The sequence below is a fragment of the Saxophila tyrrhenica genome (assembly GCF_035928015.1).
Source record: "Saxophila tyrrhenica strain CCFEE 5935 chromosome Unknown scaffold_11, whole genome shotgun sequence".
In the NCBI taxonomy this organism is placed as follows: Eukaryota; Fungi; Ascomycota; class Dothideomycetes; order Mycosphaerellales; family Extremaceae; genus Saxophila; species Saxophila tyrrhenica.
Window position 1 is genome coordinate 987,328 of NW_027041743.1, and position 16,957 is coordinate 1,004,284.

At 56.2% G+C, this 16,957-nt stretch overlaps 6 protein-coding genes across 6 annotated transcripts; 3 read left to right on the top strand and 3 right to left on the bottom strand.

Annotated features, from left to right (window-relative positions):
* Positions 1-137: 137 nt before the first annotated feature.
* On the bottom strand, positions 138-709 carry LTR77_007460 (uncharacterized protein; the record flags this gene model as incomplete). Its single annotated transcript, XM_064804697.1, has 2 exons — positions 138-365; positions 425-709. The coding sequence occupies 2 exons, from the start codon at positions 707-709 to the stop codon at positions 138-140; spliced, it is 513 nt and encodes a 170-aa protein (XP_064657467.1).
* Positions 710-1,152: 443 nt separating this feature from the next.
* Positions 1,153-3,390, bottom strand: LTR77_007461 (uncharacterized protein; the record flags this gene model as incomplete). The annotated part of the gene is made up of 4 exons (XM_064804698.1): positions 1,153-1,176; positions 1,234-1,482; positions 1,546-1,630; positions 1,682-3,390. 4 exons carry the CDS (start codon positions 3,388-3,390, stop codon positions 1,153-1,155), a joined length of 2,067 nt encoding a protein of 688 aa, XP_064657468.1.
* A 562-nt stretch (positions 3,391-3,952) lies between these two features.
* Positions 3,953-7,382, top strand: LTR77_007462 (uncharacterized protein; the record flags this gene model as incomplete). Its single annotated transcript, XM_064804699.1, has 2 exons — positions 3,953-4,401; positions 4,460-7,382. The coding sequence occupies 2 exons, from the start codon at positions 3,953-3,955 to the stop codon at positions 7,380-7,382; spliced, it is 3,372 nt and encodes a 1,123-aa protein (XP_064657469.1).
* A 1,120-nt stretch (positions 7,383-8,502) lies between these two features.
* LTR77_007463 (uncharacterized protein) lies at positions 8,503-12,156 on the bottom strand (the record flags this gene model as incomplete). The annotated part of the gene is made up of 3 exons (XM_064804700.1): positions 8,503-11,762; positions 11,816-12,003; positions 12,083-12,156. The coding sequence occupies 3 exons, from the start codon at positions 12,154-12,156 to the stop codon at positions 8,503-8,505; spliced, it is 3,522 nt and encodes a 1,173-aa protein (XP_064657470.1).
* Positions 12,157-13,488: 1,332 nt separating this feature from the next.
* On the top strand, positions 13,489-14,720 carry LTR77_007464 (uncharacterized protein; the record flags this gene model as incomplete). Its single annotated transcript, XM_064804701.1, has 3 exons — positions 13,489-13,639; positions 13,701-14,555; positions 14,608-14,720. The coding sequence occupies 3 exons, from the start codon at positions 13,489-13,491 to the stop codon at positions 14,718-14,720; spliced, it is 1,119 nt and encodes a 372-aa protein (XP_064657471.1).
* A 443-nt stretch (positions 14,721-15,163) lies between these two features.
* Positions 15,164-16,727, top strand: LTR77_007465 (uncharacterized protein; the record flags this gene model as incomplete). The annotated part of the gene is made up of 3 exons (XM_064804702.1): positions 15,164-15,431; positions 15,511-15,874; positions 15,935-16,727. The coding sequence occupies 3 exons, from the start codon at positions 15,164-15,166 to the stop codon at positions 16,725-16,727; spliced, it is 1,425 nt and encodes a 474-aa protein (XP_064657472.1).
* Between the last annotated feature and the right edge of the window lie 230 nt (positions 16,728-16,957).

Consider the following 16,957-nt stretch of genomic DNA (forward strand, 5'->3'; position numbering starts at 1 on the left):
ACGAAGGAGTCGCGGCTGTGAGCCGTATTGGTGAGGCCGCTGTCAACTCATACTTGACCGCTCATACTTGACGGCGCAGTCACGATGTGGCCAGAGGGTCACTTTCAGAGCGTTGTCCCAGCATTGAAACTCGATACTTAGACGCTTGCACACCCTGCGCCCTGCATCCGGCATTCACCTTTGTAGCAAAGGTTGAAGTTGCTGTGCACACAACGACGGCCATCGTCATCACATCCAATACCATAGTAGTCGGTTCGGTCGATTTGCCTTTTGGCGAGCATCCGGCTGTCCTCGTAATTGACGTAGACGAGTCCATCAGCGCCTTGGCTTTCCGCCCAAGCAGCGTTCGCATCTTCTGCAGATACCTGGAAAAGAAGGATTAGTTATGGAATACCAAGCAATGTTCCAGTCACATTATACATACTGTGTTTGTGTACACATCATTGTCCTCGAAGCGAATGTTCAGGTGTTCGACGGCCTCTCCTATGCAATCTTCCGCTGCAGTACTCGTTAAATTCATGTTGTTGCTTTCGTTTTGCAGTACCACTACTCCGTCATCAATCGACACCCACCATTGCTCCCCTGTTGCCTTCAAACATGAGATCAGCCTGTCGAATGCTTCGTGGTCCAAAGCCTTCTTGACAGGTCGTCTGGCACTTTTAACAATCATGTGCAACAAAGCAAAAATGATAATAGTAGCTAGCCGCATTTTGGCTTGTGTAAGGAGGACTTCTTGTCGAGGCTGTCTTGTCTGTCATGACATTGGCCAACGAGGCGTTGGTGAACCGCTATTTGTTAATCTGCTGAATACAAGAGCGGGGCTCACGCGTTTAGAACCTAGGCCAATGCGACTACGGACGGGGGAACGGACTCAACCTAACATTTCCGTCAACAGCTGAATCGCTCGCCACAAGCAGGAGGCGCGTGTGCAAGAGGCATTTCTACTACTCCATCGCTGATAGCTTATGAAGACTGCTAGTCGGCCATGAAGCACTGGCGGCCGCTTGTAGAATTGGAGAGGAGTGGTGAACAGGACGGACAAACGGCATCGTAGCCTGACATTCGACTCGGGTGGATTGACATATGGCTATCAATCTGGCCACGGGGAGTGACTTGCCCACCTCACGGTCTCCTCCCATCACTACGTCACGATCAAAGCACACCCCCAGGAATCTGCTACACCCAAACATCAGCACAACATCATCACTCCGGTTTACAAGGCCGGACACTCACCTTTCCACCCCCACCATCCTGCGCATGCGCATGCGCATGGCTCTGCCCCACCGAGCTCGAGTTGCTCCAGCCCTCCTGCGGCGCCGCATGCCTTCGTAGCATGAACATCGGCTTCCGACCTTCTTTGTCGAGCTGCTTGAAGAGCATGAGCGGCTTCTCTTCGAGCCCGAGACAGCGCTCTTGGTCGCCGTGCACGATGTAGAGGGCGTATTGGCGCCAGTCGTCGGTTATGTTGTAGCGTTTGAGGGCCTAGGTACGTTAGGTAGGCTCAGGAAGGGGTTGTTAATGTGTGGTGATTGGCAAACGACTCACCACAGGTAGTACTACTCGGCAAGGATCCTCGATGCTAACGCGGAAACTCTTGAAGATCTCGACTTGTGGATTGTCCCTGTCGCCACTGTTCTGTGTCAGCTTCTACATCTTCATCATCTGACTGGAAATGACATACCGATCACCGCGTTCTCTTGTGCTCGACCCATCATCGTCCCGTGGGCTCGGCTGCGGCTGCTGCCCTCTCCGACTCCGATCTGCCCTCGCTTCCGGCTCGGCAACAGCAGTGCTCGCGGTACTCCACTGGCTATTCGTCGAGTAGCCTCTGTCGTCGTGCCCGTGCCGGTCATGGCGTGTCGACTGGCCATCTCTGGGGAATGACCGCTGTGGGTGGTATGAACCACCAGATGAAGGTGCTTGATTGCTGTACGCCGGACTGGTGGGGCTGAGCTGCTGGCCGTGGACGCTGTTCGGGCTCGTCTGGCTAGTCATGCTTGCAGTCAAATGAGTACTGGCTGCCATCGCAGCAGCACTCGCCTCCAGATGCCCACCTCCGTCGTCTCGAACTTCTCTAGGCTGAGGTGTATGCGATATCGGTGGCACGTGAGTCGGTGAGGCTTGCTTTGGCGCACTGCCCAGGAACAGTTTCTTCGTTGAGAACTTGCGACTGAGCGAGCTGCCTTTGCTGGTGATCGTGGGAGGAGGTTCGCTCGGCTTGAAAGCTTCGGTGTCTCGTGGTGATGGTATGGAACCGCCTGCTGGGTCTGGCAGAGGTGTTCTTTGATCCTTCATCAGCCGTATCACCGGCAACGTCTCCTCCCGCAGTTTCCTGTTCTCGTCCGATATCCGGTCCAGGTCATTCTTCAGCTGTCGCAACTCTGCTTCTGCCGCGATGATCCTCTGGTCACGTAGCCGTATGGACTCAATGATTCTCGCGATATCATCTTGCGTCGCGCCCAGATCTCCTTTGTCTCCCTCCGCTGAGAGCGGCACGTAGTCGTCCTCCTCAATCTTGACACCAGACCGGATCTTCTGGTCGTACACTGCCTTTAGTATCGTGAGCCGATGTCCAATGCTATTGACACCCAGCTCTTTCAACTCGTCATGGCCCAGTGACACCAGCGCCTGCCCATTGATCACCTCATCCGCGAAAGCCTGGCTGTACTGCTTCAGCGCTGGCGACAGCGACACGATGTAGTCCGCCACCTGCTCTTCCGACCACTGCGTAATCTTTCCCATCGGACTTCTGCCTTCTCTGTCCGGCCAGCCCTGTGTCGTAGGCGTGTCTTCTCCATCCACAAACCCACGCTCATCCTCTGACTCTGAAGGGTGATCCGAAAGGTCGTCATCAAAGTGCGCCGGCACCGTAGGCGACACTACGCCCACATCTGACCGTTCAAACTCGTCGTCCGCCTCTGCATCGCTATCATATGCATTGTCGCCTGCCTGCTTCGCGTACTTGTCCATCTTCGCCTCATACGCCCCCTGCGCAGGCTCAACCTGAATGGCCGTCCCGCTCCTGCTCCTCTGGCTCCCCGCCGCGCCCTTATCATTCAAGCCAGGCCTGTCCGGTGGTCGTCGATCCGGCGGCGTGTCAATTCGATCCCCAAAACTCGCATCAATAGGCGTGCTGCCAAACTCCGTCTCAGTCGGGCTGGCGGGACTGCTGGGCCCGCTCAACGTCTTCTGCAACCCCGGCAACTGCTCGTGCGACCTGTAGCCTCCAGCACGCAATGGCAGCGTTTCCCGTGAATTGCTCGTCAAACCGCGGTTGGGGATGTGCGAGGCGCGGTGGCCGACTCGGGCGAGCCAAGAACCCTTTGTTGTCGTCGACTGCTGTGGCGGGCGACCGTAGGCGGATTCAAAGGTGAGGTTGGATGAAGCCATGTGCGCCGGCAGCACAAGCGGCCCTCGACCTGGGATGCTCGCTCCTGCGCAACCGGGCGTGTCGGTGCGGCTCGTTGTTTCACAGGTGGACCGGGGGGCGGCGACGGTGGAGCTGGGCTTACAACCTTCTTCACACGTCTCAGAACACGAACAACCTTCTGCACAACAAGACGAACAGTGCGGACGTTGACGAGGACCAACACTCAGACCACACCGAGTCAACCCTCCCGTAGACTAGAATCGCCGCCAATGAACGTTGGCAGAAGCGTATCCCAATCCGTCGACCAACCACGAAACGGGGCGGCTCCTGTCCGTCTTGCCGCTAATAAACCTGGTCCTTCATGCAGACCACATGTACCTAAGGCATGGGGGCGCAGGAGGCTGAGGGGGGGTAGCTTTGCTATGTGGACAATGATAAGTCACGGGAACCACCTCCCAGGTCTCTCAAGAGCACCGCTTCTGTCTTGTGAGTGACCGACTATCCTCGCAATTACGTCCTGCTATCCAATCCAGTAGGCATGGGTGTCCACCTACCTGCGAGACCTACTCGAATCCTGTCAACATGGTCCTAGAAGCACTTGGAGCTGCGTCAGCCGTCCTCGCCTTGCTCGAGACGAGCCTCAAGTCGGCAGAGTTCTGTAGGAGTGTCCGTGACAACTTCCTGCAGATTCGTCAAGATGCACAGGGTGCTACGGAGAAGAACTTCATTCTCGAAGACTACTCAAAGGACCTTGGCGAAGTGGCGAAAGAATGCCGCAGCAAACTCAAGCAGACCCAAGCAGTCTCGAGCAGGAAGATTGTCAAAATTGCAAATGACTGTCTCAAGGATGCCGACGAGCTCGCCGCCCTGTTGCGCACAGTTCGCGGGTCAGGTGCATCCTCCGAGTCTAAGAGTGAGGCGGCCAAAGCGACATTTCGAGCGATGAAGGAACGGAAGACTATTGAGAAGCTGGAGAACAGGTTACGAGCTCACCAGGCTGCGTGGGATACAGTTGTGATCCAAGATATCCGGTAGGATAGCAAGACGCGCCTTTACCCTGTCAGGCAGCGGCCGTTAACATTTTGCAAGTAATCAACAGGATCTTGCCAAGGTCGAGCAGACTGCAGAGTTCAAAGCTTTCCATGGTCATTTGCAAGAGTTGATCAAGAAGCAGACCAGTGCGGAGGAGAGCAACTCCAAGCAACATGCCATGACGCTTGCGCGACTTGAGGAGATGAAGCTTGCTGACGAGACCGCCCACAACAAGACCCTCGAGCGCGTGGACCAGGCAAGCAGGCAGATTGCAGTTGGTAGCCTCGTGAAAAGTTTATCATTCGACGGACAGCACGCAAGGAAGGAAATGCTAAGGGATCCGTGGCCCAGCACATGTGACTGGATCTTTGCCGAGCACGAAGACTACCCGGAGAATCCTGCAGGGTTGACAGAACATGTCTTCCTGGACTGGCTGAAGACGGACTCTCCGCTCTATTGGATCAGTGGAAAAGCTGGCTCTGGCAAGTCCAACTTGATGAACTACATGGCTGGTCATGAGTGCACAGAAGAGCAACTCCAGCTTTGGAGCGGCGGAGACGCAGTGCTTATCTTGGACTTCTTTTTCTGGCGGCCGGGGACTCCTTTGCAGAAGAGTCTACCAGGACTCATGCGATCACTTCTATACCAGTTATTGGAGTCCAGGAGGGACTTGGCAGAGATCGTCTCGCAAGAGCTCGAAGCCGGGATGTCTGCGGGCTGGACGCAGCTCAGACTGCGACAGCTATTTGAGAAGTGCATCACAGAGCTCAAAGATACTCCATTAGTGTTCTTCGTTGACGGATTGGATGAGTTTGATGGCGACTCAAGCGAATTGCTCGACTTGCTGCTCCTTCTGCCACAGTGCGGCCGGACTAAAGTGTGCGTCTCTAGTAGACGTGAGAACAATCTCATCCCAAGACTCGATGCCCTCCCGCAGCTGTGGATGGAGCACGTCAACGAAAGGGGTATCCGGATCTATATCGACGACAAACTGATCCCGCTCGGTCTGCAGCCCTCGTTGGCGCAGTGGATCGCTTACAGAGCGGGCGGCGTATTCTTGTGGGCTGTCGCTGTTACGCGCTCAGTCTCTGAGGGGTTGCACAATGGAGACGACGATGCAATGATTGAGAAACTGATTGAACAAATGCCCGAAGAGATGAACGAGCTGTTCCGTCACCTCCTTCAACGCATCAACAAGGCCTACAGAGGAGACAAGACATTGTACTTCATCCTTCGGGCAAAGCAGCTCGCTGACCAAGAGCTTCTCGAGGATCCGAATCTAGCGGTCATTATAGCGGCTACAACCGCGGAAGGCTACCTGCCATACTCGTACTACATCGAGCAATGCGAACGACTGCGTCGTCAGGTTCCTGCCCGTAGCGGAGGGCTACTGGAAGTCGCACCTGGTCACGAGAGCCTTATAGATCACGCATGGGCGGTACCTCAAGACGACAGTGCGGATCCGCAAGCTTGGCATTCTCTGGAAGACATCGCTGCGGCTAGGAGAATTGTTGAAGCCGATTCATTGGTGAAAGACATGTGCCATTGCGAAAACAGCAGGATCCTCTGGCTTCATCGCTCAGCGTACGATTTCAGCATGGAACCAGACTTTATGGCCACTATGGGGTTCATAAACCATCCACCAGACTCAGAGATTTTGTTTTCCTACCTTTCTGGATATTTGAAACTGCTGGCTGTCGCGCCCTCGCGATCGTGTGGTCAAGCAATTCGGCCGACGTCTCAGAAAGTCCATGAGGCTGCTTCGTATATCTACGCATGCAGGCACCATCTTAGTGATCGCACCGACGAGCTACTGAGTCGATTGAGGGCCATCGTGACATCTATCAGGCCCGCAGCGTTATCCGAAGATACTCAACTCGGTTACCCTGGTGAGCCAGAGACTGGAACTCATGCCCTCGCGGACCACCAAGCCATCGAAGACTCAGTCTACCTCGGTGAGATGCAGGAAAGGGTATTCTGGGCCGCTTGTGCGGAAGAAAAGCTTTACGATTACATACGACAGCATCTCTTCACATGGCCTGAATCGGCTGGCAGCAGTCTCGCCATGTCCACCATGGTTGAGTCTTGCTGCCACAATCGGCGAGGTGGTTTCTTTCGAGCACCGAAAAGCACGTTCTTGTTGGAAGTCTTACAGCGTCTAAGCTTGACGCTGCCGGATGTCACTGAAGCGTCGTCAACCCAACGCTACGCCAACGTGAGAATACGCCCGGACTGGTCCTGGGTACCCGATCATACCAGGATGTCCTGGAGAGATCCGTCGAGCTGTGTCGCTGACGGAAAGCGCGATCAAGAAACAATGCTGAACATGGTCAAGGCATGGCTGAGGTTCACGATGCTGTTAATTATGTCTTCGACCGCAGGCGAATTCAGCAAAGGCCTACCCAGCATCGTACTGGAGATCATGCAGTCCTTCACACCGATCCTCAATTCCCGCGAGGTGTTCGTAGCGGTGGAACATCGGCATCGATGGGATAAGACTCGTTTGTGGCTCGAGGCTTCCTCTGACGCATTTCCACAGGTCGCACTCGCAAGATGGCTCCCTCCGGTAGCTCTGCGAGAGATCTCTGAGGCATATGCACAAAGACCTCCAAGATTCAGAATCTCTTGCGGCACGCGAATTGGCCCGTTCGCAGAGACACGGCACGTCGTTGCGTGTTTTGAACCCCCCGGTTCCCTGCGAGAGTCGAACTTCGAACCCTCACTTTTTAAACCTCGCGAGGACATCTTGCTAAACCCTGAGCCGGGTTGGGCGCTATCTGCTAACGCGTATGTAGAGATTCACTTTCTTCTGACCGACGACAAGTTCCGCGCTGCTCTCATTGACGAGATCTGGGCGGCATCTCCGGACACGCTGGATGGGTGGCAGCAACTATATCTACTTGCGTGCGTCCGCAGGTCCAAGAACGATGCGAAGAACCTTGGCCTGAGTGATGTTGAGAAGAGAGTACTTGGCTTGTAGCAACATCCGGTCGTCAGGTGCTCGTCGTCGAACCGAGCAATCGGCGTCGCAACATTGAAGACGGCAGACGGGGGCAGCAGACTCCAGGACGTATCTTCATTCTTCTACACATGTTCCACGTTGAAGAACATGCGACAGCTCAGGTCAAGCTCTCGTTGCGCATGTGACTGTCCGGGCCGACTTCCAGACTCCACGATCAACAGCATCCGGCGGTCATATGCTTGATACGAGAGGCGTTCAGAGTTCGCTCGTGCTGCAAGTGCTAGGAGTTCCGGCAATGTTGGATACATTGCAACGTCATCTGAGCACTTCCGCATAGAAGGAGACTCAGCCTAGATGAAGAGAGCGTTAGGCCACACGTCACCTCACGGCTGACGGAGAGGAAAGGAGAAGAGGCGCTTTACACGGTGTAAGGACGGGAACGAGCAGGCGCTTGGTCGTTGCTGCTTGTACCAGACGCAATGTCTGCTGCCGGGAATGGCGCTTCAACGCTAGAAGAGCGCCCCGGAGCAAGATGGCGAGAGGGAGATGTAGATGAGCAGCCAGCAAGACCCGCCAGACCAATGACTTATACCCGCTTCGAACCGACTGTCGTAATCACGAGGGTTGGACGTTGTGTATCATCAAGGGCAAAGATAGGGCTACTAGATACTACACAATATATATAATCAACAACCCACATCCCAAATATCTCCAAAATTAAACAATAATCTCAATCCCAACCTCATTCATCAAAAAGTCATTCATCAAACCCCAGTCCCCAAAATCCGACCCATCCTTCAATGCCTTGCATGCACCACTTCCATCAACCAGCCCACCCCCTCCACCACCCCCTCAAAACCCCCACAACCCTCCTCTGCGCCCCCGAATCCTCACAAGCAACCTGCAAACACGTCCCCCCATCTACAAAATCCAGCACAATACTCCACGGAAGCTCCTGGCGATCTAAATCCGGGATGTACGGGCAGCGGAAGTCTTGGAGGGGGAAGCGCTTCGCGAAAGCGCCGGTGCGGGAGGAAGGGTTGTGGGGGTCGGAGGATTGGTGCGGGACGGAGAACAAGAGGTCCCCTGTTGGGGTTAGGGAGAGGAGGCGGCGTTTCCAGAGCTTGGGGTGGCAAAGTCAGTGGAGGTTCGGTAAGTATCGTGTAGGGTAGATGGGGCTTACCAAAGAGTCGGGGAATTGGATGTTGAGATCCCCTAGAACAGTGGCGGGAGGGGTCTCGGGTTTTTGTTGGGCGGTGCTGGTGCTCGACAGCATATTGCTAGCTCCAATCAAGCTGCCGCGCTCGCTAACCGGGCTGGTGGAGGAGGCGATGGATTGCGGGACGCCGCTTTTGCGCTTGCTGACGCCGATGGTGGACATGCGTTTGAAGAAGCGGGAGGTGCGTGTGGTTTCCTTGATGCTAGGTTGTTCGACTGTTAGAGGGGTCGTGTGGTGGGTAGGTGGGGGAGGGAAGTCGTCGGCGCTGGGGCCGGGGGTGGAGAGGGTGGACTTGTGTCGGCCGAAGCGGCTAGAGGAGTGGAGTTGACGGGTTTCTGTCGGGCTTCGTGGCGATGTTGGAGATGTGACTGTGGGCTCGGATTGCGACTGTGGTAGCTGTTGGGTGGTGTCCAAAGAGTGTAGCTGAGGAGTCTTCGATGCTTCGCGCTCGTGGTTTACTGCCACTTCAGGCTGTTGCAGCTGAGCATCCGCTTCGTCTGCGTCTGCAGTCTCGACTGGAATGGGCCGAACGATGCGCGCAGACACCGACACCGAGTTTCGACCAGATGAAGGATCTTGCTGCACGCTCCAGATTGCGTTGCTCTCCCGCTGCGGCATACTGCTCATCGGACGCTGACTCTGGTGATAGCTCGTACGGCTGCTCTGCCTGTGCAGTGCGCGGAATGAACTCGCTCGCGCAGCGTGCGGCGGTGGACTCCGGCGCGAGTCGCTTTGCTCCCGCATAACCTCAGGAGATACCGATCGGGTGGAGGGGCTACCGTGTGGGCTAGTCTCTCGGCTCGTCCTCTCGGCCAGTGCCTGTATCCTCCTCGAGATCCCACTCGACACGTTGCGCCTCATAGCAGACAGAGGATCCATCCGCTCGATGGAACCCGCCGACATGTTCCGTGAAGGACCGTAGGGATGCTCCGCAGGGTCCGGACTCAGACGATCCTGCATCTCAGTGAAATCCACAGTCGGCAGTGTGGATGCTCGGTTGATGCTGGTCGATCTGACCGACACTTCCGATACCATGGAGTTCCCACTCGGTCGACGTGGGAAGTAGCCTGCCATTGGCGATTTGGCCATGGCAATCGGAGTGGCCTCCTGCACCGTCGCACTTTGCAGCTCCTGCATGAGCTCGTCGTCGGACGAATACTCAGCCTCAGGGTCAATCTGCAGAGGCTCCACGTAACCACGCCTCCGCTTCGCAAGGTCGTTGCTCTTACGCGGAGGTCGTTCAGTTATGTCATCCTCGTCTTCACTGCTTACTTCGGCGTGGTCGTGGCCGTTCTCATCTTGTGACTGCTCGAATTGCCTGTCTTCTTCGCTTCCAATGGAGCTGACGGGCCTGGTACCATCCCCCATCATAATAGTAGGAACTACCGTAGCCTCATCTTCGAAAGGCGAAATGACGCCAAGGCTGTTCAAACTTTGAGACATGCCATCGTGGTCGGTGTCAGACACAGGTGAAGTAGGCTGACTCGTCGAGGTGGCCCCAGCCGTATCCAGGTCGAAGTTGGTGCTGCCCGGACGTGAAGCTCGCTCTTTAGGCTCTAGTGGCCCAGTTGGTAGATCATCGAGCGCCGGATCGACCGCAGAGGCCTTCGGCGTCTCAGCAGACGAAGACTCAGGCTCGTCATCGTTGTTCTGCTCGACTTCCGCTTCCCGCGTATATGGCTCTTCAACATCCTGATCAGCTTCTTCGTCAGCGCCTTGCTTCGCTTGCTCGTAGTCCATGGAGATACCAGAGTCAGCCTTCTTCGCTGCCGAAGCTTGCTGCTCACCGGCGCTCAAGTCTTCTGAATGATGCTCCTGTTCCTGTGCCTTCGCCTCCTCTTGCACGTCTTCCCCCCGCATAACTCCACGCTCTGGCTTTTGCTCTGGCTCTTCCTTCCCAGGCCCTCCGTACTCAGGCAGCTTAGGCACAGACGGAACATCCTCATCAGCCGGCTGCACAAGAGTGCCGACCTGCGAATTCGACTTCCTCATCTGCTTCTTTCGCAGCTCCACAGCCTTCATCAGGCGAATCTTGTCTGGAGTCATTGCAGAAGATTTGTGTGACGGCAAAGACTTGATGCTACCGCGAGAGACTGGTCTCGGCTTGTACTCAGGCATATCAGGTATTGGTGGAGGGACAGGTGGCGCAACTGCGAGGACGGGTACGTTCATCGGTCCTTGCGATTTGGGCCGTACTGATTCCTGCTTCTTGGCCGTGGTAGGCCGGTATGTGGCCGGGACCGAAGCTACGCCGGCCATAGAGGGTCGCTTCGCCTTGTCTCCGGCGACCGGGCGTGGTGCAAGCCGGACTTTGGGCTTCAAATCGAATCTACTGAAGTCGTAGGGATCGTCGTCGAACTTGAGGCTACCGGAGGTTTCTTCCGCAGTCTGCGCAGACACCTCCTGCCGTGTTATAGGCCTGCCAGGATTGCTTGACACAGACTTGAGCTCTGGGCGCATCTCTGGCTCTGGAGGGGGCTTCTGGGTCAACAGTTCTACTCCTCGAAGTTGCCGCTGTCGCTCTGCAAGTGGGTACGAGGTCGTCGTTGTTGCGCTGGACGGCTGTTGCGTCGCCGGAGCTGCCATCTTACTTACTATAGATTGCGAGGCGGCGCCATCCGAGACGTCATCCCCATTTACAGCCGGTTGCTTATCCATTGTGGGTGTGTCGGTATTTGAGAACTGGCTTGTAGGCGCAGTGGACGCCGAAGACAGCGAGGTCACCGACCTCTGCCCAGAATCGTCCCGAACAAGGAATTGAGAGATGTGCGCCTTCTTGGGGGAAGTCACTGCTGGTGGCGGGCTTGCAGGCGGTAGGTTTGAAGGGGGTTTCGCCTGCGCTTCGTCAACGTTGATGGTCGGAGGCGGCGATCGGTCCGTGTTGCGCAACCTGTGTTCCCGCCTGTCTACGCGATGGCGTTGCGAATGAAGATTGGAGCTTGAGGACGCTGTAGAAGTCATGGACGGACGAACGGTCGAGCTGCTGTCCTCTGCATCCTCACTGATTTCCTGTAGACGTTCGTGCAAGCGGTGGGAAGACGTAGAAGGCGAGGCGGTGTGTAGCGGAAACGAGGCTGCGAGGGATGTGTCGTTGAGGCCGTCGGAGGTTTTGATCTCGAGGACGGTTTCGTAAGGTGTAAATTTCTCCAAGATATCCTGCCAATGGACCGCCGTGCGCGCTGTACCGTTTGTCAGCTTGCAAACGAGCCGAGTACATCTTCCAATCTCTTACCCAGCAACACCCGCGACGTGCCCTCGGGAACATATTTAATCAAGACCTTTCTCCGCCGGTAGACAATTAGACCGTAGAGTGGCGAGGCATCCTCATATCGCGCAATGGCTGCACGCGCATCTGGCGCACCTCCCTTGCCACGCCCCAAGAGGTCTACCGAGTCGCGCGAGTTGTACTTGAGAAGCAGCCTGCAGTTTCACCTTAGCATGTCCGTTCATTCTTCCTTCGTGTCCGTTTGAAGTCTGCGCATGTGACTTTGCGACTCACCATCCTCCCGCTTCGGTGTTCGCCTGCTGGTATGCTTCCTGAACCGAAGCATCATCCAAGCCATTCAACGACATTCTTCTCTTCCGCCGCGTTTGCCTTCATGCAACAGGCCGGTTGCTGCCCGTTCGGGCGTCAGGGGTGGATCGGCGTGGCCCGCTCGTGGTCGCTGCCCATTGGTGTTGTCGCGTTTGCAATCGTCGAGCACTTCCGAGTCGGTGTTGTGGTCGGCAGTGCGTGCGGTCCAGGATTAATCAGACGTTGAGCGCACGGAAGCACGAGAAGTGGTCAAGGAGACACTGCTTGGCCGCGCTCGTGCCAGGCTGGACCCCAGCTGCGTTCAAGATCACCTACCAAATTAGCTCACTTTAGCTGCGGATCAAGATGCCGCCGCACCACCAATGGCACTCTGCTGTCGTCACTCGAAACCCTTTCCCTCTCCAAACTTTTGCTCGACTCGGGAGAAGCTCGCAAATCTGGCATGTGCACTCCCGTGGCGATATGGGGGGGATGCATGCTCATGAGAGCAGGACTTCTGGAACTCCAATTCGACTTCAGTGGCACAACATGTGGCGGCAGCGGCATGTAGCAAACAACAGCAGCCGCCCTGCAGCTCGTCCTTGCTCGTCCCAGCGGGACCACGTCAACTAGAGAACGCAGCGTCTCCATTACCGGCCAGCCTAAGGAGCTCTCGAGATTCGAGCCTCGACCGGATGGTTTTCCGACCGCTGCACTCAGATCGATCCGAAGGAACCACGATGACCCATGCTCTCTGCATCCCTCTACTGCAGGTCCCATCTTTCCATGATTCTTACAACCCGACACACCGGCAGTCTCCCCACACCGTCTCCGAGGCCTTTCATAAACCCCAAAATCACGTGAAAGTCCACCTCGAATGCCTCCAGCGTCCGCGGTCGGCATCGACAGCAGCACGTGGGGGAAACAGTCTTTGTGGCTTGCTGGGCGCCCGTCATCTCACAGATCGCCAAGTGGTGTCCACCTCACATTGAGCCATTCGCAATCGCTACATCCACCACGCGGATAACGATCCCACTCTCTCTAGCCATGCGGGCGCTGCAGAAGCGTGCTGACAATCCTTGAGCTTCTCGTATATAAGCTCAAGAGCTTGCCTGCAATGGCCGCTGCGGTAGGTGGTCTGCTCGTTTTTCAGAATTCATCATGTATTCATTATCAAGCTCTGCTGTTGCTCTCTGTGCCGTTCTCCAGGTCAGCAATGCGTTGCCTGCACCCTGGGGAAGCCCCAAGTGGCCTCATCATGGACATGGGAATGGGGACCAGCGGGGCATTAAGTGAGTGCTCTTCTTGAGCAAAGGAAGCACTTGATGTGCTAATGGCACACTGCCTGCAGCGTCCAAGTTGGCCCGCGCCCCTACTACCTGGTCAACAACATGGACAAAGGAGACCTAAAGGACGAGCTGGAGGCGTGCAGCGAGAAGCCCATTACAACCTCCCACTTCTCCATCTCGCACAGAGGTGCTCCTCTCATGTTTCCAGAGCACAGCAAGGAAGGATACATGGCCGCTGCAAGAATGGGAGCGGGTAAGACCTGTTTCCTAGAAACGCAAGTGAGAAGGACCCAAGCTGAGTTGTGTTGTTCCAGGCATCATCGAGTGCGATGTGTCCTTCACCAGCGATCGCGAGCTCGTCTGCCGCCACTCCAACTGCGACCTGCACTACACCACCAACATCCTCGCGAAGCCCGACCTGGCAGCCAAGTGCACAAAACCCTTCACTCCCTACGATCCCGAAACAGGCGAGGAAGCCAGCGCCGAATGCTGCACCTCCGACATCACGCTCTCCGAGTTCAAGTCCCTCTGCGCAGAGATGGAAGCAACGACCTTCAACGCTCTCAACACGAGCGAGTACATGGGCCGTACCGGCAGCACTCCGGACTGGAGGACAAACATGTACGCATACTCCTGCGCAGAGACCATGGCCTTGAAAGAGTACATCCCGCTCGTCGACTCCATGGGCCTCGACTTCACAGCCGAAGCCAAGGAGCCCGAGGTCAAGATGCCGTTCCAAGGGGATTACACACAGAATGAGTTCGTGCAGCAGATCGTCGATACGTTCAAAGATGCCGACATTCCTGCATCGCGAGTCTGGCTGCAGAGCTTCTTGCCCAGAGATATCTACTACTGGCTTGAGAACGACCCAGCATTCGGAGCGCAGGCGGTGTACCTGGACGAGCGCGGAGACTTGAGCGATGAAGGGTATGAGAGGGCAGTAGCGTCGCTGCCTAGGCTGGCCGAGAAGGGCGTGAGGATCGTCGCGCCTGATCTCTGGCAGCTTGTCGCCGCGGACAATGCGACGGGGAAGATTGTGCCTTCGTCGTATGCCACGGCGGCCAAAGAGGCGGGATTGGATATCATCACCTGGTCGTTCGAGCGCTCGGGGCCGCTGGAGAGCGGTGGTGGCAGCTACTACACTGGGATCAACAATTTGATCAACAATGGTTCGTTGACTTGCCGTAGATATATCTTTTGTGTAAGGCTAACAATGGGCAGACGGCGACGAATACACCGTCATCGACGTGATTGCTCGACAAGTCGGCGCCATTGGGATCTTCAGCGACTGGGCGGCAACCATTACGTACTACGCCAATTGCTTCGACCTCTGATTAAAGAGGTCTGAAGCAGTATATGTGTTGAGTGGGCTTCGCAGAAATGGAGAGCGAGACCATCGGACCCAAGTCGCTGCCAAGCATCCGAAACAGCGAGGGCGCGAGTCCGACCGAGAACATCTCCACATCAGAATCATCTGCCGACTATTGCTACATCCTTTCCTGCATCAGATCCTGTTACTACTCCTCGTGCCAAAATGCGGAGGTAAGTCATCGTTACCTCTTCCTAGTGGGTTCAACCAGACACATGGATGTTAGCGAAGCTCAATCGGGCATTCGGCAGTCCGACAAGTCCTCGGAGTTAGAAGAAGTCGTCTTGGTATAATAATCCATCCCTTATATCCAGACAAGAAAAGAGCAAGGAGTACGTTTCAATATCCATTCAAGAATTTACCACTGTTGCAACTCTATTCAACACCTACCAGCTCATCCAGTACACCATGGCGCCAAAGCTCTTCCGCAACGCAACCATCATCTCCTTCGATGAAGATGCTCAATCCATAAAGGTTCTCCGAGACACCGATGTCCTCGTCAAAAACGACACCATCGCCGCAATCGAGAAAGACATCCAGTCTCCGGACGAAGCAGAAGTCGTCGACGCCACGAACAAAATCCTCTCCCCAGGCTTCATCGACACGCACACCCACCTCTGGCAAACCGCGCTCCGGACGCTGGCGCCTGATACCACGTTAGCCGAGTACTTCAGCAGTACGTCCCCTCCCCCACCACCCCTACGCACTGTCTCGGTAGGAACGTACCGGTCTCACGCGATGATGTTGTTGTGCAGGCTACAGCCACTACTCGCCCCTCAGCGCGTCCTTCTCACCCGAAGACCTCTACATCAGCACCCTAGCCGGCATCCTCGAGGCCCTGAACGGCGGCACCACGACCCTGCTCGAGCACGCGCACAATAACTGGTCTGTCGACGCTGTGAAGCGGGGGTATGACGCGGGGGTGCAGAGCGGGGCGCGGATGTGGTGGTGTTGTGCTGCCGAGCATCGCAACGGTATCACTGATGAGGAGATGCTGGAGGCGTTGGGGCAGAGGCATCGAAGTGGTAACGAAGGGGGGTTGATGGAGCTAGGGTTAGCGTGGGATGGGATGGGGACGCAGTCGGAGGAGGAGGTGGAGAGGGTGAAGGGTTTGGTTAGGTACGATTCCCTATTCCCCTCCCTCTTCATTACTTTTCTGTTTGCTAATGTGCATTACAGGAAACACGACCTCAAAGCCCTAACCCTCCACCACCTCGGCAGCCCCTGGCCCTTCGACAACAGCCCCTCCCTCGCCGCCTCCCCCCCAAAATCCCTCCAGTCCCTAAACCTCCCCACCATCTTCTCGCACGCCGGCTTCGCCACCCCCGCCGACATCTCCGCCCTACGAAAACACAACTGGCACCTCTCCATCACCCCGGAGTCCGAACTCCACTACGGACACGGCCAGCAAACCAGCCGGCTCGTGCAAGACCAAGCCTCCCTGGGCATCGACACGAGTTTCACGTTCTCAGGGGACTTGTTGACACAAGCGCGGATCTGGCTGCAGACGGCGCGAGGGACGGAGTATAACCGCGCTTTAGGGACGGGGAAGATCCCGGATCGGAATCCGATGAAAGTCGAAGAGGCCTTCTTGCTCGCGACCCGCCAAGGCGCTCTCGCGCTCCGACGGGAAGATCTCGGCGTGTTGAGAGTAGGCGCGAAAGCGGATATAGTCTGTTTCTCCGGCGAAGCACCGAATATGGCCGGCTGGTCAGACCCCGTAGCGGCGGTGATTCTGCACGCGAATGTGGGGGATGTGAGGGATGTGATGGTTGGTGGGGAGTGGAGGAAGCGGGAGGGGGAGTTGATGTTGAAGGAAGGGACGTGGAAGGCTTTCCGGGAGGGGTTTGTGGAGGTGGCGAGGCGGGTGCAGAGGGAAAATGAGCGGCCGCAGGCGTTGGGGGAGAAGTTTATGGGGGTGGGGGAGTGGGCGGATGTGGAGATTATGGGGACGAGGAGGAGGGAGGGGTGAGGTGTGTGGTGGTGGTGTAAACTGTGTGAAGTATGGAGTACGGAATATTTGTGGAGCGCCATTCCCAAGACGGATCATCCAAGATCGTGATCATACCCAATCCTCCCATTGTACAAGCCCATGTGAGATGTCGTTCGCCTATGCTGCAGCCCAGCCCTTTTGTCCAACCCATGCGTCGTCGCTAAATCCGTGTAATCCCATCCAACGCAACTCCATAACCAAATCATGAA